Source organism: Neoarius graeffei, chromosome 22 (genome assembly GCF_027579695.1).
Source record: "Neoarius graeffei isolate fNeoGra1 chromosome 22, fNeoGra1.pri, whole genome shotgun sequence".
NCBI classification, from domain to species: domain Eukaryota; kingdom Metazoa; phylum Chordata; class Actinopteri; order Siluriformes; family Ariidae; genus Neoarius; species Neoarius graeffei.
Window position 1 is genome coordinate 38370954 of NC_083590.1, and position 20793 is coordinate 38391746.

Genomic DNA, 20793 nt, shown 5'->3' on the forward strand with positions numbered 1-20793 from the left:
TCTGGAACATATATATAAATTATGTGGTAAATTAAAAAAAAAGTGTCCAAAAAAACTAAATAGGTTTGATATTTTTGATTCTTCAAAGTAGCCAGTGTTAACCTCGATGACACTTTCCACAAAGACATGCAGATTTGGTACAATGGCGCCACTGTAATTGGTGCAAGCTGTAGTGGTTTCCCAGCCATAATGTATGTACATACACGTGTGTGTGTGTGTGTGTGTGTGTGTGTGTGTGTGTGTGTGTATATATATATTAACCAGCTTCATGAGGTAGTCACCTGGAATGCATTTCAATCAACAGCTCTGCCTCATCAAAAGTTAATTATCGGCAAGTTTTTTGCCTTCTTAATGCGTTTGAGAACAAACAGTAAACAGTAAATAATAAACATACAGTAAATAGCCCTATTCCACAACTGTAGTAATCCATATTACAACCCCGATTCCAAAAAAGTTGGGACAAAGTACAAATTGTCAATAAAAACATAATGCAATAATTTAGAAATCTCAAAAACTGATATTGTATTCACAATAGAACATAGACAACATATCAAATGTCAAAAGTGAGACATTTTGAAATTTCATGCCAAATATTGGCTCATTTGAAATTTCATGACAGCAACACATCTCAAAAAAGTTGGGACAGGGGCAATAAGAGGCTGGAAAAGTTAAAGGTACAAAAAAAGGAACAGCTGGAGGACCAAATTGCAACTCATTAGGTCAATTGGCAATAGGTCATTAACATGACTGGGTATAAAAAGAGCATCTTGGAGTGGCAGCGGCTCTCGGAAGTAAAGATGGGAAGAGGATCACCAATCCCCCTAATTCTGCGCCAACAAATAGTGGAGCAATATCAGAAAGGAGTTCGACAGTGTAAAATTGCAAAGAGTTTGAACATATCATCATCTACAGTGCATAATATCATCAAAAGATTCAGAGAATCTGGAAGAATCTCTGTGTGTAAGGGTCAAGGCCGAAAAACCATACTGGGTGCCCGTGATCTTCGGGCCCTTAGACGGCACTGCATCACATACAGGCATGCTTCTGTATTGGAAATCACAAAATATTTCCAGAGAACATTATCTGTGAACACAATTCACCGTGCCATCCGCCGTCGCCAGCTAAAACTCTATAGTTCAAAGAAGAAGCCGTATCTAAACATGATCCAGACGCGCAGACGTCTTCTCTGGGCCAAGGCTCATTTAAATGGACTGTGGCAAAGTGGAAAACTGTTCTGTGGTCAGACGAATCAAAATTTGAAGTTCTTTATGGAAATCAGGGACGCCGTGTCATTCGGACTAAAGAGGAGAAGGACGACCCAAGTTGTTATCAGCGCTCAGTTCAGAAGCCTGCATCTCTGATGGTATGGGGTTGCATTAGTGCATGTGGCATGGGCAGCTTACACATCTGGAAAGACACCATCAATGCTGAAAGGTATATCCAGGTTCTAGAGCAACATATGCTCCCATCCAGACGACGTCTCTTTCAGGGAAGACCTTTCATTTTCCAACATGACAATGCCAAACCACATACTGCATCAATTACAGCATCATGGCTGCATAGAAGAAGGGTCCGGGTACTGAACTGGCCAGCCTGCAGTCCAGATCTTTCACCCATAGAAAACATTTGGCGCATCATAAAACGGAAGATACGACAAAAAAGACCCAAGACAGTTGAGCAACTAGAATCCTACATTAGACAAGAATGGGTTAACATTCCTATCCCTAAACTTGAGCAACTTGTCTCCTCAGTCCCCAGACGTTTACAGACTGTTGTAAAGAGAAAAGGGGATGTCTCATAGTGGTAAACATGGCCTTGTCCCAACATTTTTGAGATGTGTTGTTGTCATGAAATTTAAAATCCCCTAATTTTTCTCTTTAAATGATACATTTTCTCAGTTTAAACATTTGATATGTCATGTATGTTCTATTCTGAATAAAATATGGAATTTTGAAACTTCCACATCATTGCATTCCGTTTTTATTTACAATTGTACTTTGTCCCAACTTTTTTGGAATCGGGGTTGTATGTCAAGTACCGCCAACTAAATAAAGAGAAACGACATCCATCATTACTTTAAAACATGAAGTGTATTTTAAAAATTAAAAAATTTTTTTTAATTTTTTAAAAATTAAAAAAAATCAATTGAATTAGTAGATGTGTCCAAACTTTAGATTGGTATTGTATGTATTTGTCTAATGCTCAGTAAGTTGATCATACTGTACTTTAATAGATTTAAATAGTACCTTGCCAGAAAGTGACAATGTCAAGTGAGTCTTGTTGAGAGCTTGTGAGATGTACGGTAGGGAAGGGGGCGGGGTTTCCATACAGTCGGTCTGTCAGTCATTCCAGAATAATATGTTAATCTTTTTTTGTTGTGTGGGAAAAGAATGTGCTTATCTCATAGCAGCTTAGTTCATTGTTAAATTGTGGAGCTTCTGTGCATTGCTGAAGATTGTGGCAATGTCAAAATGTGCCGAGGTAAGCCGTGTGTGAACTGCTTGGTTCAGCTTGGACACTAGTATTGTACATAATATCCAAGGTCTTTTGGACAGAATGTGTCTTAATTGCACCCGAAACTGGGCAGAAATGTATTACTAAATGTGGTCTTGAGGGTCCACAGTTAATGGAAGAAATGGAATATCCGGATGCATGTCAGATCTTATTCCCAGGATCTGCATAAAGGCAAATGGGCAATTGAATAGGCCATAGAAGCACTTGATTTCATGCTGGTGTTCATTAGACCACACTTGAATCATTTTCGCAGTATGTTTGGACCTATTATCATCCAAGAATATAAGGGCATCATCAAGAAAAAGTGTTTTTACCACTGGATGCACCTGTTCCTCTAAAACTGCCTCACATTTGTTGGTTGTTTGTTGGCTGTTATCAGTATCAACATTTTCAGTTGATGTAGAATGTACATGGGTGTTTTTTTTTGGCAATGCTGTCTGTATCCTCCCCAAAAATGTTAAAGATTGGGATTGTGGGAAATTGGATGGAAGAAGGGGAAGGTGTGGGCTTTCATTTCAACAATTCCCACTGCTATTGGCATGCCAAGATATGAGGCATCCAACATAGCAATAGAATCTACCATTAGTACCATGAGACAGATATCATCTGCAAACTTTTAGAAGTTTTTCTTTTTTCCATTTTGCACTAGGTCTTGAGATACCTGAGGAAAATAGATTCAATGCACTGATAGTTTCTTTCTTTTTTTTTTTTGGTAGTTGGAGATGATTTTAAGGCATTTCCATATAGACGAGCAGTGTTTAGCAGCTCTGGTGTGTTACGGTATAAAGGGTCCACTTGCCACACTTTGCTGTGCAAATATCCTATTTGTAATTTCTTCCATCACTACTGATTTGAAATGCTGAGAATATATTTGGTTTCGATTCTTAGTGGGTGCAGATCTTTTTAATCCTTTCCTGATACTTCTTACATCCAAGCACGATTGTAGGGTTGTATTGTTTATAATGGAGGTCCAGGAACAGGGATTAACAGCATCACCTCTTTTGGAAAATTTAACCCATGCTTGTGTACCACATGTGCCACAATGTGACTACAGCATCACATCACCAGTTTTATCTTATCTGCAGCAATGGCCTATAATACACCTGTCTGTCCACCAGTGACTGACACCAGGAATTGACTTCACTGTCATGTCTTTGTGCTTGGCCAATCAAAACCACATACGTACTGTACTGTCACGTAAGCTATTTTCTATTACATGTACAGTCATGTTTCTTTCATTTCTTCCATTTCTCTGACATGGAAAGGTGGGGTATTATAATTATGACTGGTGTTTCTTTGGGATTTTGTTGCCCCTTGAATCCATTTTTATAGACTGTATGTTCCTGTGTCTGGATAGAGACATTCCAGAAAGGGCTCTTTTTAATCCTTTAGCACTAAAACCAAACTGAAAACAAGTACTGACTGAGTGTACAATGCAGAACAATAAGATATAGATGATATAGACCATATTGTAAAAAGAGTTGTCAATCTACTACCAAGAAAACCCAATTTTCACTGCCACAATAAGCAGGAATAATAATGGTCAACAAGTGTTGCCAGGCAAAACAAACCTCGCCCGGCAGCACTTATTTTATACCTATATGTTGATAATGGGGCGGCACGGTGGTGTAGTGGTTAGCGCTGTCGCCTCACAGCAAGAAGGTCCTGGGTTCAAGCCCCGGGGCCGGCGAGGGCCTTTCTGTGTGGAGTTTGCATGTTCTCCCCGTGTCCGTGTGGGTTTCCTCCGGGTGCTCCGGTTTCCCCCACAGTCCAAAGACATGCAGGTTAGGTTAACTGGTGACTCTAAATTGACCGTAGGTGTGAATGTGAGTGTGAATGGTTGTCTGTGTCTATGTGTTAGCCCTGTGATGACCTGGCGACTTGTCCAGGGTGTACCCCGCCTTTCGCCCGTAGTCAGCTGGGATAGGCTCCAGCTTGCCTGCGACCCTGTAGAAGGATAAAGCGGCTAGAGATAATGAATGAATGAATGAATGAATGTTGATAATGGTAATATTTCTCAATCATCATCAGCTGTCAGGTTATAGTCCTATGAAAATGCATGACCTTGAGTTTGACATTTCAGAGTTATTCAAGGTCAAATGTCATGGTGCCAAATGAAAGCCCATATGGCACTTCCTATAAGATGATAAAGGTAAATATCTGTCTACCATCAACCGTTTTCAAGTTGTAGCCCTCTTAAAATCTGTGACCATGAGTTTGAACTTTCAAGGTCAAAGATCATGGTGCCAAATTAAAGATCATATGGGAGTTCCTATATGCTCATAATAGTAAACATCTGTCTATCGGCAACCGTTTTTGAGTTATAATGAAAAATGTTATTTTGACCAAATGGTTGACCTTTCTGGTGACCTTGACCTTCACCTTGACCCGATTACCCCCAAAATTTAATCAGGTAATCTGTGGACCATTGCCCACCTACCCTGAAAATTTGAAGTTAATCGGTGCAACCGTCTAGACACTAGATTGTTAACAGACAGATACACAAACAAACCGCACTGATCACAATACCTTGCCCCGCTTACTCCATCACAGGTGAGGTAAAAACAATCAGTTTGTATTAAAGATATAAGGTGTATACAGGACACATGGAATGTTGAATGTCACAACCATGACACAATCATGAAGCTCCCCCACCCCCTATGATTAATAGAGATTCCTGATCCTAGGTGAATCATAAATACAATAGACATTTTTCAATAATGTATGATATACAATGTGGCCAAAAGTTTGTGGATGCCTGAGCATCATGCCCATATACTGGCCTTCCCCAAACTGTTACCTAGTATTGTGGTACTTGAGACCGGTCTTGTCCTCAAGACCACTTTTTGAAGGTCTCGGTCTCATCTCAGAATCGACTGCATTTTTACTCTGTCTCGATCTCGAACATAGAGGACTCTGGATTTTATTTCAAGACTGGTCAAGACCATAACTGTGGGGATATCAATAAATTGCATATGCATTGTCTGATTTATTTGTCCATCCATCATACATAACTGCTTATCCTGTACAGGGTCACGGGCAAGCTAATGCCTATCCCAGCTGACTATGGGCAAGAGGCAGGGTACACCCTGGACAAGTCACCAGATCATTGCAGGGCTGACACATAGAGACAAACAACAATTGACACTCACATTCACACCTACGGTCAATTTAGAGCCACCGATGAGCCTAACCTGCATGTCTTTTGAACTGTGGGGGAAACCCGAGTACCCAGAGGAAACCCATGCAGACACGGGGAGAACATGCAAACTCCACACAGAAAGGCCCTCGTTGGCCACTGGGTTCAAACCCAGAACCTTCTTGCTGTGAGGTGACAGTGCTAACCACTACACCACTGTACCACCCCTGTTTTATTTGTTCACATCATTATTGTGATTGAATGTAAAACTTCCTACTTCAAATGTAACCAATAATGTGACTCATTGCCAATTCCAAATTTTCATTACTGTTAATGGTCATCACCCCTCCCTGCCTCCCTTCACACTCACTGGTCTGGTCCTGGTCTTGACTCGATCTTGCCCTGCCTTGGTCTTGGCTTGGTCTCAACCTCACAAAGTTTTGGGCTTGTCTCGGTCTTGATGCACTCTGGTCTTGGTCATGACTTGGTCTTGATTTAGGTGGTCTTGACTACAACACTACTGTTACCACAAAGCTTTATGATTTCTCTTTACTTGAACAAATTACCCAAACCTGTTTCAGCAAGAAAGTGCCTCTGCACACAAAACAAGGTCCATGAAGATATGGTTTGCCAAAGTTGAAATGGAAGAACTCTGGTGGCCTGTAGAGATCCCTGACACCAACCTCACTGAACACATTTGGGATGAATGGGAATGCCAATGGAATGCACCAGGTCTTCTGCTCAATGTCAGTGCCTGACCTCACTAATGTTGGATTATAATAATGGATTCTTCATAGGTTGCATGATGATTACTTTCTGTGTAGAGTTCCTCACATTTTCCTCATGTCTATGAGGATGTCCTCCAGGTTCTCTTGCTTCCTCAGACCTCCCAAAAATGCTGTTGGGTTGATTGGTGAGGCTAAATAGACACTAGTAGTGAATGATCATGTGTGGCTGGGGCCCTGTGATGAACTGGTGTTTCCAATTCAGGGTGTATTCTTTTGCCTCCGGCACATTCTTCCGAGGACTGGCTCTGGCTTAACTGTAACCCTGACAGGATAAAGCAGTTACAGAAGATGAATAAGTACATAGTCATTCAGAAGTTCAGGAGATCACAAGTTCAAATCCAGATGATGCCACAGCCATCCATTTCCAGGAGCCAATGGGGGGAAAAAATGGCCATACTCTCTCTCCCCTGTCAATCACAGACACACTAGCCAATCATGGACATCTGTGAGCTCACGTATGCGGATAGTGCTTTCCTCAGAGTGTGTTACACTGTCCTGTGATGTGGCATGAGCAGCAGTTTGAAAAGATGAAGTTGGCTGGCATCTTGTCTCATAGGAAGCCTTATCTATACCTGGTTGGTTCATCATCAGCCTCATTTTCAGTGGAAGGTACTGCATCTCTTTTGGCCTGGGTAATGTACAATTAAAAACCAAAATATCTTTTGCAAAATCAAAATATGTTTTGTAGCTTAAAATAATTAAATAATATTGGCTGGCTTTGGGCGGCACGGTGGTGTAGTGGCTAGCGCTGTCGCCTCACAGCAAGAAGGTCCGGGTTCGAGCCCCGTGGCCGGCGAGGGCCTTTCTGTGCGGAGTTTGCATGTTCTCCCTATGTCCGCGTGGGTTTCCTCCGGGTGCTCCGGTTTCCCCCACAGTCCAAAGACATGCAGGTTAGGTTAACTGGTGACTGTAAATTGACCGTAGGTGTGAATGTGAGTGTGAATGGTTGTCTGTGTCTATGTGTCAGCCCTGCAATGACCTGGCGACTTGTCCAGGGTGTACCCCGCCTTTCGCCCGTAGTCAGCTGGGATAGGCTCCAGCTTGCCTGCGACCCTGTAGAAGGATAAAGCGGCTAGAGATAATGAGATGAGATGAGATGAGATGGCTGGCTTTGAGTGGTCTATCAGATATATTCCTTTCACGGCACAGTGGTGTAGTGGTTATCACTGTTGCCTCACAGCAAGAAGGTTCCGAGTTCGAACCTCACGGCCAACAGGGGCCTTTCTGTGTGGAATATGCATGTTCTCCCCGTGTCTGCATGGGTTTCCTCCAGGTGCTCCGGTTTCCCCCACAGTTTAAAGACATGCAGATTCAGTACAATGGGGCCACTGTAATTGGCGCAAGCTGTAGTAGTTTCCCAGCCATAATGTATGTACATATATAGATCTTGCTATGGCAGAGCTAATAAATCAAATCAAATTCAGCTAGCCTGACATTGAACGAGTCGAAGACGAGTAGCCAAATGGAATATATCTGATAGACCATGAATAAAGCCAGCCAATATAATACTACTACTACTAATTATTATTATTATACATACACATTCTCTTCATATCAGCCTTCTTGAAGGCCAATGCAAGCTTACCTGTGACTTGGTGCTGTTAGCACGGCAGTCCAGTTGCCTTCTAGCTGATGTAGCATTCAGCAGTAGTGTTAGTGAAGGCCAACCTGAGCTTACCCATGACTCACTGCTGTTAGCATGGTAGTCCAGTTACCTTCTAGCTGGTGTATCATACAGCATTAGCATTACGAAAGGCCATTGTGAGCTTACTGGCGACTCGGTGCTCTTAGCGCGGCTGTCCAGTTACCTTCTACCTGGTGTAGTGTTAGTGAAGGCCACTGCTAGTGCAGGCCAATGCTAGTGCAGTCAAGCTGATTATTATTCTCATCTCATTATCTGTAGCCACTTTATCCTGTTCTACAGGGTCACAGGCAAGCTGGAGCCTATCCCAGCTGACTACGGGCGAAAGGCGGGGTACACCCTGGACAAGTTGCCAGGTCATCACAGGGCTGACACATAGACACAGACAACCACTCACACTCACATTCACACCTACGGTCAATTTAGAGTCACCAGTTAACCTAACCTGCATGTCTTTGGACTGTGGAGAAAACCGGAGCACCTGGAGGAAACCCACGCGGACATGGGGAAAGCATGTAAACTCCGCACAGAAAAGCCCTCGCCGGCCACGGGGCTCGAACCCAGACCTTCTTGCTGTGAGGCGACAGCACTAACCACTACACCACCATGCCGCCCCGATTATTATTATTATCACTTTGTGATTTACTTAGTGACTTGTCCAGGGTGTACCCCGCCTTTCGCCCGTAGTCAGCTGGGATAGGCTCCAGCTTGCCTGCGACCCTGTAGAAGGATAAAGCGGCTACAGATAATGAGATGAGATGAGATTTACTTAGTTACTTTTAAAATCATCATCGACAACTATACACAATGGAGTGACCTGGCAGCCAAAATTCTCTCAAAATCTTCCGCTTTTAATGAAGCAAACCTAGTAGCCATGTTTGTCTACAAACTGTCACTCGCTAGTGTGGAAGTTTTACATCTCCGATGTGTGTCTCTTCCAGTTTTTCAATGTCCGTTGGTATGTTTTTCTCTTGTAAATATGCGTGAAGAATATATAATGAAGTTTTGGTAGCCTTTCAGATGTTCAACGCGTCTTTAGTTTCTGTTTTCAGTTTATTTATTTAGTGCTTAAACCTAACACTGGATTCGCCTTATGTTCTCTCTTTCCTGGCTGACAAAGAAATGATTGTGTGCATGCACAGTAGAAAATGTCATTGGATCTTCGCATGTGCTATGATGTGTGACATCGTGTTGTCTTGACAATGCGGAATATTGTAACAATATTGCACACTCATTCTCCATTGGGGAGAGTGGTGTAATACATGGAGGATAAGCAGTATGATAACAATATTGCATGCTATCAATAAACCCGCAAGAAGGGAATAGAATACATGTTTTTGTTCCATGGAAAAAGTGTCCTGTATGTATAATAACAGTCTGTAGTGCATCTAGATAGATGTTGATGTTTGTGTGCTTACATGAACAGTTGGAGGATAAGGCTTGTTTTTTTTTTTTCTTTCTTCATGTTACAGAAAGCCAGTATTCAGTCCCATCTGGTGGCTGTGTTTATACTGGTGATCATAATTATTTTGATGATTACTCACAGGTTGTCTTTGCCACAAGCCCTGAGCCTGCCTTAAACGAAATGTAGTTAGATGCTCACAAATCTCAGTATAAGAATAAATACATAAACATAGACTGGAAGTCTCACAGCACCATATTTGATGGTTTATGTACATATTTTGTCTTTTTTTTTATTCCTTTACTTTTTTTATTTGATCTATTCAGTAGGAGTCTCCTGCTGTGACTTCCCTTTGGTGTATTTTTTTCCCATGTTGGCATCTATTGAGAATTTAAAGTACTACAATGTGTATATGTGTGACAATTATTTTTCACAGCATTGCATCCTCTGGTAACTTCAGTCTGGTCTGGATGAACTCCTGTGTGTTTGTCATTTTAATTATACACTTTTTACACAGCATGGTTCATTTTCTCTGTAGCTCCCAGAGTTAATCTGATGCTCTCACTAATACTGCTAAAGGCAAAATTTTCATGTCATCAACAACTTCTTCTTCTTCTCCTCTTCTCCTTCTTCTTTTTTAAATGATTGTATTCTGTGGCCAGTAGGGGTGTAGAATCCCTCTAAACCCTTCCAGAATCCTGCACCTCTCAAACTGTTCTTTATTTTTATTTTATTCTTTATTTTTGCCCCTGCTAGTCCGTGACAGGCACTTCTCTCACGGTTTTGTCTTTTTGTGTCCTCTTTCTTCTCTTTATGACTACTACAGTCCCAGGAGGTATTGCACCAGAGTCTCTGACCTTAACCCCACTAGACGATATGATCTTTCTGAAGTGGGAGGAGCCTGTGGAACCTAATGGTCTGATCACACAGTATGAGGTAAAAAAAGAAAAATCTGAATTATTTGATTGTTTGTTATCTGAGCCTTGATGTACAGTGGATTACATTTAACATGTGCCATGGATGATCCCAAAGCTAAAATATATAGTGTTTCTATTCATGTATTTGATTTTTTTTTTGGAAAACACCAACACACACACACACACACACACACACACACACACACACACACACACAAAGGTTCATGTTAAAGGGCTGATGACACGAACATGACTCTATGCAATTTCTTAAATAAACTATACAACATGGCAAACATGTTAGATTTCTGTTATAATTACGTGAAAAGAAGCTGTTGTTACGCGAATATCCAACTTTTAATTGCACAGCGCAAGAAAACTGGGTCCGTGGCTCGCGGCCATGTTGTGACGTCAGCGGAAGAACACGCTGCGGTTCACTGGCTGTTCTACTCTGGTTCTACTCAATGGAAATGGCGCATGAAAACGCCGGTGAACTCTCTAGTGCTAGCTCTTCCTCTTCTGGGAGTCTAGAATTGTGTTGATCTCTTCCGAATAGAATCTATAATAGCCTACCCTCTTTACCCTTTGCCTCTCATTGCTAGGCGGCAGTTACATGAAAGCCGCAAGCTTTCACAAGCAAATACATGACTGATATCACGCCGACTTTATGATTACATTTATGATTATCATGTAGAATCTATAGCTCTACGTACCTTTATCTTATGTCGTTTCACAACACATGTTCTGACAGGAGGACTGTCTTTGGATCTGGCATAGCTACTAGTAGACCCCCTCCGGAATACTGGCAGTGTTGCCAGATTGGGAGGTTTCCCGCCCAGTTGAGCGGTTTCAAGTGCATTTTGGTGGGTTTTGAACATATTTTGGGCTGGAAAACTTCAGCAGTATCTGGCAACACATACTGATGACGTTTTCCAGCCCAAAATATGTTCAAAACCCACCAAAATGCACTTGAAACCACCCAACTGGGCAGGAAACCTCCCAATCTGGCAACACTGTGTAGGCACTGCTGATGGTAGTAACACACATTTGTGCTGAACTGTACACCCAAGAGATTCTTTTAAGCTGGGAAGGGTGTCAAAACAATCCAAATCAAAGTGTTCAGAGCACAGGATGGATGTTGGTGAGGGCTCCCACTTGTCACGAGTGCGCCTGACTTGCTTCACCCACTTCGCATGCAGCTCGGGATCTCTGGGAAACTTGAATAAACTTACCCCATCCTTGTGAGTTTTGGAGCAAAAGCCGGCAACACAACGCGAAGGCATAATAACTATATATAAATATATAAAATGTATAATAATAATACTAATAATGACAAACTGAACACCTCTCGCATCAACAACAAACTGGTAAGTTAGGAGGAAGGTTCTTTCGCTGATGTCATATAGCTCCTCCTCCTCTTTCGTCTCCTGGGTGCTGCAGCCCTGTCAGATTTGCCCAAATAGCTGCGTTTTTTATCATAACTTGTAAAATAGGTGCCTTCGTGAATTAATATATGGATCATCGGGAATTACTTTTTATGTTATAAAACATCGCCAAAGATGTCAAAAATGTGTCATCAGCACTTTAAAGTGGTCTGATTCTTGGGGGTGTCGTGGCTCAGGTGGCTAAGGCACCGTACCATAAATCCGGCGACCCGGGTTCGATTCCAACCTGAGGTCATTTCCCGATCCCTCCCCGTCTCTCTCTCCCACTCATTTCCTGTCCTATCTAATAAAGGTGAAAAAAGCCCCCCCCCCCCCAAAAAAAAGTGGTCCGATTCTTCTGTCATTGTTAGTTTGCTCTTGATGTCAAAGTGAGCATTTATCTTATTCAGTATGTTTATAGCGGCGTTCAATCTTTCCAGTAATAATGAGTCATGATAACTAGACATGAGGCACACAACGCTTCACTGAGTTCATGATTTCATTTGATATTTTTGAAAAATAAATTTAAATGATGTTATTACAGTACCAGAAACCTGCAACATATTTATTTCCTTTTTAAAAATTAATTTAAATATTAATTTTGTTAAATTTAACAAGTGTTGCCAGGCAAAACAAACCTTGCCTGGCAGCACTTATTTTATACCTATATGTTGATAATGGTAATATCTCTCAGTCATCAGCTGTCAGGTTATAATCCTATGAAAATCCATGACCTTGAAGTTGACATTTCAGAGTCATTCAAGGTCAAAGGTCATGGTGGCAACTGAGAGCTCATATGGGACTTCATATATGTTGATAATGGTAAACATCTGGCTATCATGAACCATTTTAAAGTCATAGCCCTTTGAAAACCCATGACCTTCAGTTGGACCTTTCAAGATCACTCAAGGTCTGGTGCCAAATGAAAGCCCATCTGGCACTTCCTATAAGTTGAAAATGGTAAATATCTGTCTACCATCCACCATTTTCAAGTTACAGCCCTCTGAAAATCCATGGCCTTGAGTTTGACCTTTCAAGGTCACTTCATCATGTTGCCAAATGAAAGGCCATATCTGCTCATTATAGTAAACATCTGTCTTTCGGAAACCCTTTTTGAGTTATAATGGAAAATGTTATTTTGGCCGAAAGCTTGACCTTTCCAGTGACCTTGACCTTCACCTTGACCCAATTACCCGCCCAAAATTTAATCAGGTAATCTACGGATCATTGCTCACCTACCCTGAAAATTTGAAGTCAATTGGTGCAACCATCTGGACTCTAGATTTTTAAAAGACAGACACACAAACAAGCAGCACTGATTACAATACCTCGCCCTGCTTACTTTGTCACGGGCGAGGTAATGAAAAAAACAACCTTTCATTCCATTTGGTTAATAGCAACAATAATTATTTACCCATGTTTGTAAAGTTTGGAGTAAAATATAACATCCTATGAACTGAAATATTCCTTTTCTTGAAAATGAAAAAAGGTAAAAACAAATAGGCCTTTTCTTAATAAACTTAGAAACATTTGTACTACAGGTACCTCCATTTGCTTCTCTTTTCTTTATCTTTCAGCAGTCTGTAAAGAGAGAGCTCAGATTTCTTGTTAAATGTATTTGTAGTCAATCACACGACAGCTCTTTCCCATTTTAGATCTGTTTTATTGTGTTTTTGCAGCATTAAAGCTGTGTTACTTCCACCAACAGTGAAGTCATATGTATTCCAGCTGTTGTACGTTATTCTGTTTTATTCTGTCCAAACAATGCAGGTACAGCTAGAAAGAATTATGCAGCCTGATAATAATCAAGACTCATTTTTTATTTCATCTATTTAAATCTTTGTAAATCTGTATCATGATTTATCATTGTATCGTTACATGTTTCCTGGATGTGCCATGTTATTTTAACAATGTTATACCACTCATCCAACAGCTTTATTAGTTTAACCGTATCATGGAAAATTTCTGTATTGTGAGCTAAAATAACTTTTGTTGAGAAAATTTACTTGTTTAAATGTATAATTGTGGTCAATAAATATTTATTAAGCAGTCTAAAAACAACTGATGCTGTTAAACATGGATGCCTATAAAATGGGTGACAATTTAGAGAAAAGAATCATAAAGTGTCTTAATCGTGTCTTTGGCCCAAAGATATTCCCTCAGTTGGTGTTTTGCTGATAGTGCTTGAGAGCATGGTCAAACAAAGTGGTCGAAAATCTCTCACAGGTGTTCGGGTAGGTTGAGATCTGGTGACTTGATTGGCATCATTTTCCATTCACTGAGCTCTTGTGACCTATGGATGACATTATCATCAAGGAAAAGAACACTCCTGTCAGGATAGAGACATTTCATCATAGGATAAAGGTGATCAGTTAGAATAACTTTGTATTGATTTGTTCTCTCTTTGGGGGCAAGTGAACCCAAACCATCTTTTTTTTTTTTTTTCAAAGCACCCAGTGCTTGTCTAAACAAGTGTTGCCAGGCAAAACAAACCTCGCCCGGCAGCACTTATTTTATACCTATATGTTGATAATGGTAATATTTCTCAATCATCAGCTGCCAGGTTATAGTCCTATGAAAATCCATGACCTTGAGTTTGACATTTCAAAGTCATGCAAGGTCAAAGGTCATGGTGGCAACTGAAAGCCCATATGCGACTTCCTATAAGTTGATAATGGTAAACATCTGGCTATCATGAACCATTTTAAAGTTATAGCCCTTTGAAAACCCATGACCTTCAGTTTGACCTTTCAGGGTTACTCAAGGTCAAAGATCATGGTGCCAAATGAAAGGCCATGTGGCACTTCCTATAAGTTGATAATGGTAAATATATGTCTACCATCAATTGTTTTCAAGTTACAGCCCTCTGAAAATCAAAGATCATGGTGCCAAATGAAAGGCTATATGGGCATTCCTACTGTATATGCTCATGATAGTAAACATCTGTGTGTCAGCAACCATTTTTAAGTTATAATGGAAAATGTTATTTTGACCGAAAGGTTGACCTTTCCGGTGACTTTGATCTTCACCATGACCCGATTACCCCCAAAATTTAATCAGGTAATCTACGGACCATTGCCCACCTACCCTGAAAATTTGAAGTCGATTGGTGCAACTGTCTAGACGCTAGATTGTTAAAACACGCACACACCACACACACACAAACAAACCGCACTGATTACAATACCTCGCCCCGCTTACTCCGTCACGGGTGAGGTAATAACATTTACAATATTACATATTGCAGCTTTATCTTTTATATGTTCATGTTGGTTCTTTTGAAAGTTATCCGTATGCATCCTTTCATGACCCTCCAAGTGACTGGAGTGATTTTTAAAAAATGGATAGCTTTCCTTTGCTTTATGCAAATCAGAGAGTATCTGTTTCTCAGGGCTGCAATTAGAGCAGGGGACAAACACAATCATTTATTTGCCTTTATTAGAGGCTCTCATGCGGGCCAAGTGTAAGTGGTTACAACATTAGTATTTCATCATCTTGCCACGCTCCAGTTGTGTCTGCCCTTGGTGGGTGTTTTCAATTTGTTTTGGATCACCTACACTTTACGTCCAGGTTATCCAGTGCAAGAGGTTAAAGGAAGTGATAACTGATGTCATTTCGCATGTAGAGACCTTTTCATCAACTAACTTTAAGCCAACTCACATAGGTGAGTTCTGAATTGTCAGTTATCTAATAGTACATTACTGAGTGCAGATATTTTTCTTGGGGGTATTGTTCTTATTTTGCTCGTATCAGCTCGAGAAAAATAGTTCTTAACCACAAGCTAAAGCTTTTGAACATGCTCATGCAATATGGACAGAAAATACAGTGTGAGATAATGAAAATAATATACAACAAATTATTAAGGTGCCATGGAAAGAAAAGGAAGGAGGTTTTATTATCTGTTGGTTTGGAAGGACAACCTGAGCAATCGCATGCTCCAAAGTGTTTACACGTAACCCCTCACCTCCTCCCCTCGTCTCTTCATGCGCAGTCGCACATAAGGCCTCCACAATTTTGCACCATCTTGCCCTATCCTTCACACACACAAACTCTGGCTTGGTCCCACGACCCCCATCCCGCCTCCTTTCTCTCCTTCTCCACAGTTCTGCACCATGTTGTTTTTGGTCGCCCTACTTTCCGTCTTCCAGCGGGAGTCCAGAACAGTGCCGTGATGCAGTGATGACTTATCTGCATCCGCAACACATGGCCAAGCCACTTCCATCACCTCCTCTTCATTGTCTTAATAACCCTTTCACAGCCGCATAAACTGTTCAACTCGTCGATGGACGCTACTTATGGCCAGTATATGCCCATTATCCTCTTGAGGCTTTTAAATTGAAATGAGTCCAGCTTCTCATTATTTGCAATGTTGGTCTTCCATGTCTCGCATCCATACAGCAAGACTGGCTCAACTAGCATCTTGTACAACCTGAGCTTAACTTTCTTGCTGTACTGCTTGGATCCCCAATCTTTTTTCAGCCTGGCAAAAGTGGACTTCGCCTTTCCTAGTCAGTTCTGCATATCCTTGTCTGCTCCACCTTCACCTTCATCAACCCTTATTTAGCCTATTTTTCAAGCAAATTTTCACAATTTTTTTTTTTTTTGGGGGGGGGGGGGGGTCATTTTTCACTAACCCTTCGGACCCTAGATTATATTGTGCAGCATTTAACGCATATTTTTTTTGAAAATACATTTTTCACTAAGGGCGGCACAGTGGTGTAGTGGTTAGCACTGTCGCCTCACAGCAAGAAGGTCCGGGTTCGAGCCCTGTGGCCGGTGAGGGTCTTTCTGTGAGGAGTTTGCATCTTCTCCCCGTGTCCGCGTGGGTTTCCTCCGGGTGCTCCGGTTTCCCCCACAGTCCAAAGACATGCAGGTTAGGTTAACTGGTGACTCTAAATTGACCGTAGGTGTGAATGTGAGTGTGAATGGTTGTCTGTGTCTATGTGTCAGCCCTGTGATGATCTGGCGACTTGTCTAGGGTGTACCCCGTCTTTCGCCCGTAGTCAGCTGGGATAGGCTCCAGCTTGCCTGCGACCCTGTAGAACAGGATAAAGCGGCTAGAGATGATATGAGATTTTTCACTAACCTCTACAACCCTAGCCTATTTTTGTGGCCATTTTCATTAACCCTTGGCATTTAGCAGACGCTCTTATCCAGAGTAACATACGGCATACCCAGAGCAACCTGGGGAGCAGTTGAGGATTAGGTGCCTTGCTCAAGGGTACTTCAGCCATTCCGGCTGGTCCAGGGAATCAAACCAGTCACCTTTTGGTCCCAAAATTGCTTCTCTAACCATTAGGCCATGACTTCCCAATATATACTGTACATGTGTTCCCTGACACAGAACCCGAGACTATTTTTTAAGCAAATTTCACAAACCCTTAGAACCCTCAATAACCTTTGGCATCAATAACCTTTATGTTATTAACCCTTAAAACCCAAGGGACTTTCCTTTTTTTTTTTTTACAATTGTTTGCTAACACTTAGAACCTTTGTCTATTTTTAAGGGATTATTACTAAACATCTAACATTCAGTCACTACAGGAATTCATATTTGGGCTCCATAGATATGCCATTATTTAATATGGAAACACTGACTTATTTTTTTATTTCACCATTTTTTTCTATTAAAGTGTATTCTTGGTAAAAGATAAAAATACTAAGAATAGATTATCTGAAATTTGGAGGGGGAAAAAAACACCAACCAACCCATCAAAAACACAATGACTCTTTCTCTCTCTGCACCTTCTCACTCTCCAGATCAGCTACCAGAGTATCGAGTCCTTCGACCCCAGTGTGAATGTGCCTGGACCACGCCGCACTGTCTCGAAGCTGAAGAATGAGACATACCACATGTTCTCAGGCCTTCAACCTGGAACCACATACCTGGTATCCGTGCGTGCCCGCACTGCCAAGGGCTTCGGCCAGACCACCTTAACTGAGATCACCACCAACATCTCAGGTAGGTGTTGAAAAGTGTAGAAGTACAAGTGTGAAATGAAAACCTTACTTTTTAAAATTTTGCATTGTTTATTGTAGTAAGTGCAGAAGGTTTTCATTTGACTCAGCCTTATATCCAGGTATGGAGTATATACAGTATTTTGCTGTATATTGTTGTGACAGTGGCATGTCTGAGCAACTCGTATCAGAGTTTATAACTGCAGGAGGTTATTGTTCTGTCTTAACTCTAGTTACATGAAGTAAAGAATAAAACACATTGGGCCACATGATAATGGCATAGTGTGATATGGCATGAAGGTATAAGGTATTGTTATCATACTATATTATTTTTACTACATTAGAGTTCAGTGGACAAATTTTTTTGGGGCTTAAAACATGAAAGCTCTGGGTGGCACAGTGGTGTAGTGTTTAGCACTGTCACCTCACAGTCAGAAGGTTCTAGGTTCAAGCCCAGTGGCCAACAGGGCCCTTTCTGTGTGGAGTTTGCATGTTCTCCCTGTGTCTGTGTGGGTTTCCTCCGGGTGCTCTGGTTTCCCCCACAGTCCAAAGACGTGCAGGTTAGGTTAACTGGTGACTCTAAATTGACCGTAGGTGTGAATGCGAGTGTGAATGGTTGTTTGTCTCTATATGTCAGCCCTGTGATGACCTGGCGACTTGTCCAGGGTGTACCCCACCTCTCGCCCATAGTCATCTGGGATAGGCTCCGGCTTGCCCGTGACCTTGTACAGGATAAGCAGTTATGGATGGGGATATATCTATATAATAAGCAGCAAAGTTTGTTTGTTTGTTTGTCTTGAGCTAATGTCGCCATTTCTCAATGGATTTTCACCAAATTTGGCACATAAGTCTGGGGATGACCTGGAATTTTGCAGATATAAACACAATTCATGTATGGGCCCCAGGGGATCCCCGGTGGGCCCCTGGATGATGGATGTTTGGATTTTTGTTTGTCTTGGGTTAACATTACCATTTCTTGACGGATCATCACCAAATTTGACATGGAAGTCTGGAGGTAACCGAGAATTTTGCAAAACCTGGGCAGTGCCAGGTAACCTGCTCATATGTGTGTGTGTGTGTGTGTGTGTGTGTGTGTATACTGTATATATATAGAACTATGCAAAATCTTAAGCACCCTATTTTTTTAATGCAAACTTTGTTAAAGATTTCTGTTTTATGACTTCTACATTTTCAAGTCAGTACAAACATATTGTAGAGTTCCAAACATCCATTTTCCAGCACAAAATTAAATGTATCTGAGCAGCATATTACATAAGAGAACACTTTTCAGATGAAAAAGGAAACAAAAGGAAGGCTGCTGGGTTTTGGGCAAAATTAAGAAGTGATTGTAACAGTCAAAGTGTCCAGAAGAACTGTGGCTGGTTCTGTAAGATGCTCAGTAAAACCTACAGCTCATTTCCGCATAAAATTGCACTATCTGTACTGGAGACAACTACTTTATTTTAAAGCAAAGGGAATTTAATCTCACACCAAATATTGACTTTGTTTCACTTATTATGACTTACTGCTTCCTGTTTACAGTAATTTTTTTTAACGTTGAAACATTTAATTTCACTATTTTTTAAGCCATTTTTGGTCTCCAGCATTTCTTTACACGTGCCTAAGACTTTTGCACAGTACTGTGTCTATACAGTGCTGAGCGTAAATGAGTACACCCCCTTTGAAAAGTAACATTTTAAACAATATCTCAATGAACAAACAATTTCCAAAATGTTGACAAGACAAAGTTTAATATAACATCTGTTTAACTTATAATGGGGAAAAAGTAAGGTTAATAATATAAATTAGAGTACACATTTTTCAGTTTTAATCAAATTAGGGTGGTGCAAAAATGAGTACACCCCACAACAAAAACTACTACATCTAGTGCTTTGTATGGCCTCCATGATTTTTAATGACAGCACCAAGTCTTCTAGGCATGGAATGAACAAGTTGGCGACATTTTGCAACATCAATCTTTTTCCATTCTTCAACAATGACCTCTTTTAGTGACTGGATGCTGGATGGAGAGTGATGTTCAACTTGTCTCTTCAGAATTCCCCAAAGAAAATAATTTCTTTACACCACAAAGGTGAAGGCTACAAGAAGATCAGCAAAGCTTTACTTATCAGTCAGAATACTGTAGCAAAAGTGGTACAAAAATTTAAGAAAGCTGGAACTGCAACCATCTCACAGAGACGTCCAGGTCATCCACGGAAGTTAGCACCTCGACAAGAGCGTCTTCTGATGAGGAGGGTTGAAGAAAATCGGCATGCAAGTTCACTGCAGTTATCTAAAGAAATAGAAAGCCAAACTGGGGTGACTATTTCCCGTGACACAATACGGCGTACACTGCAGAGGAATGGCATGCATGGATGCCGTCCATGAAAGAAGCCTCTCCTAAAGCCCAGGCACAAAAAAGCCCGCCTAGAGTTTGCCAGGGCCCATGCTGACAAAGATGAAGACTACTGGGACTCTATACTCTGGAGTGATGAGACCAAGATAAATGTTTTTGGAATTGATGGCTTCAAAACTGTATGGCATCGTAAATGTGAGGAATACAAAGAAAAATGCCTGGTGCCTACAGTGAAACATGGTGGTGGCAGTGTCCTTATGTGGGGCTGCATGAGTGCTGCTGGTGTCGGGGAGCTGCATTTCATTGATGGCATCATGAATTCACAGACGTATTGCTCTATACTGAAAGAGAAGATGCTACCATCACTCTGTGCCCTTGGTCATCGTGCACTTTTCCAACATGACTAAACACACATCTAAGGCCACTGTTGGATTTCTGAAGAAGAACAGGGTGAAAGTGATTCAGTGGCCAAGTATGTCTCCTGATCTGAACCCAATCGAACACCTATGGGGAATTCTGAAGAGACAAGTTGAGCATCACTCTCCATCCAGCATCCAGTCACTAAAAGAGGTCATTGTTGAAGAATGGAAAAAGATTGATGTTGCAAAATGTCGCCAACTTGTTCATTCCATGCCTAGAAGACTTGGTGCTGTCAT

The 20793-nt window shown here is 41.2% G+C and overlaps 1 protein-coding gene across 1 annotated transcript in view; it reads left to right on the top strand.

The window, feature by feature from the left end:
* The window catches only part of ptprua (protein tyrosine phosphatase receptor type Ua), a 489507-nt gene that overhangs the window by 284710 nt on the left and 184004 nt on the right, over nucleotides 1-20793 (top strand). The window contains exons 7-8 of the mRNA XM_060904791.1: nucleotides 10312-10421; nucleotides 17584-17785. Of these exons, the coding sequence (XP_060760774.1) occupies nucleotides 10312-10421; nucleotides 17584-17785 (312 nt within the window). The remainder of the gene's footprint in view (nucleotides 1-10311; nucleotides 10422-17583; nucleotides 17786-20793) is intronic.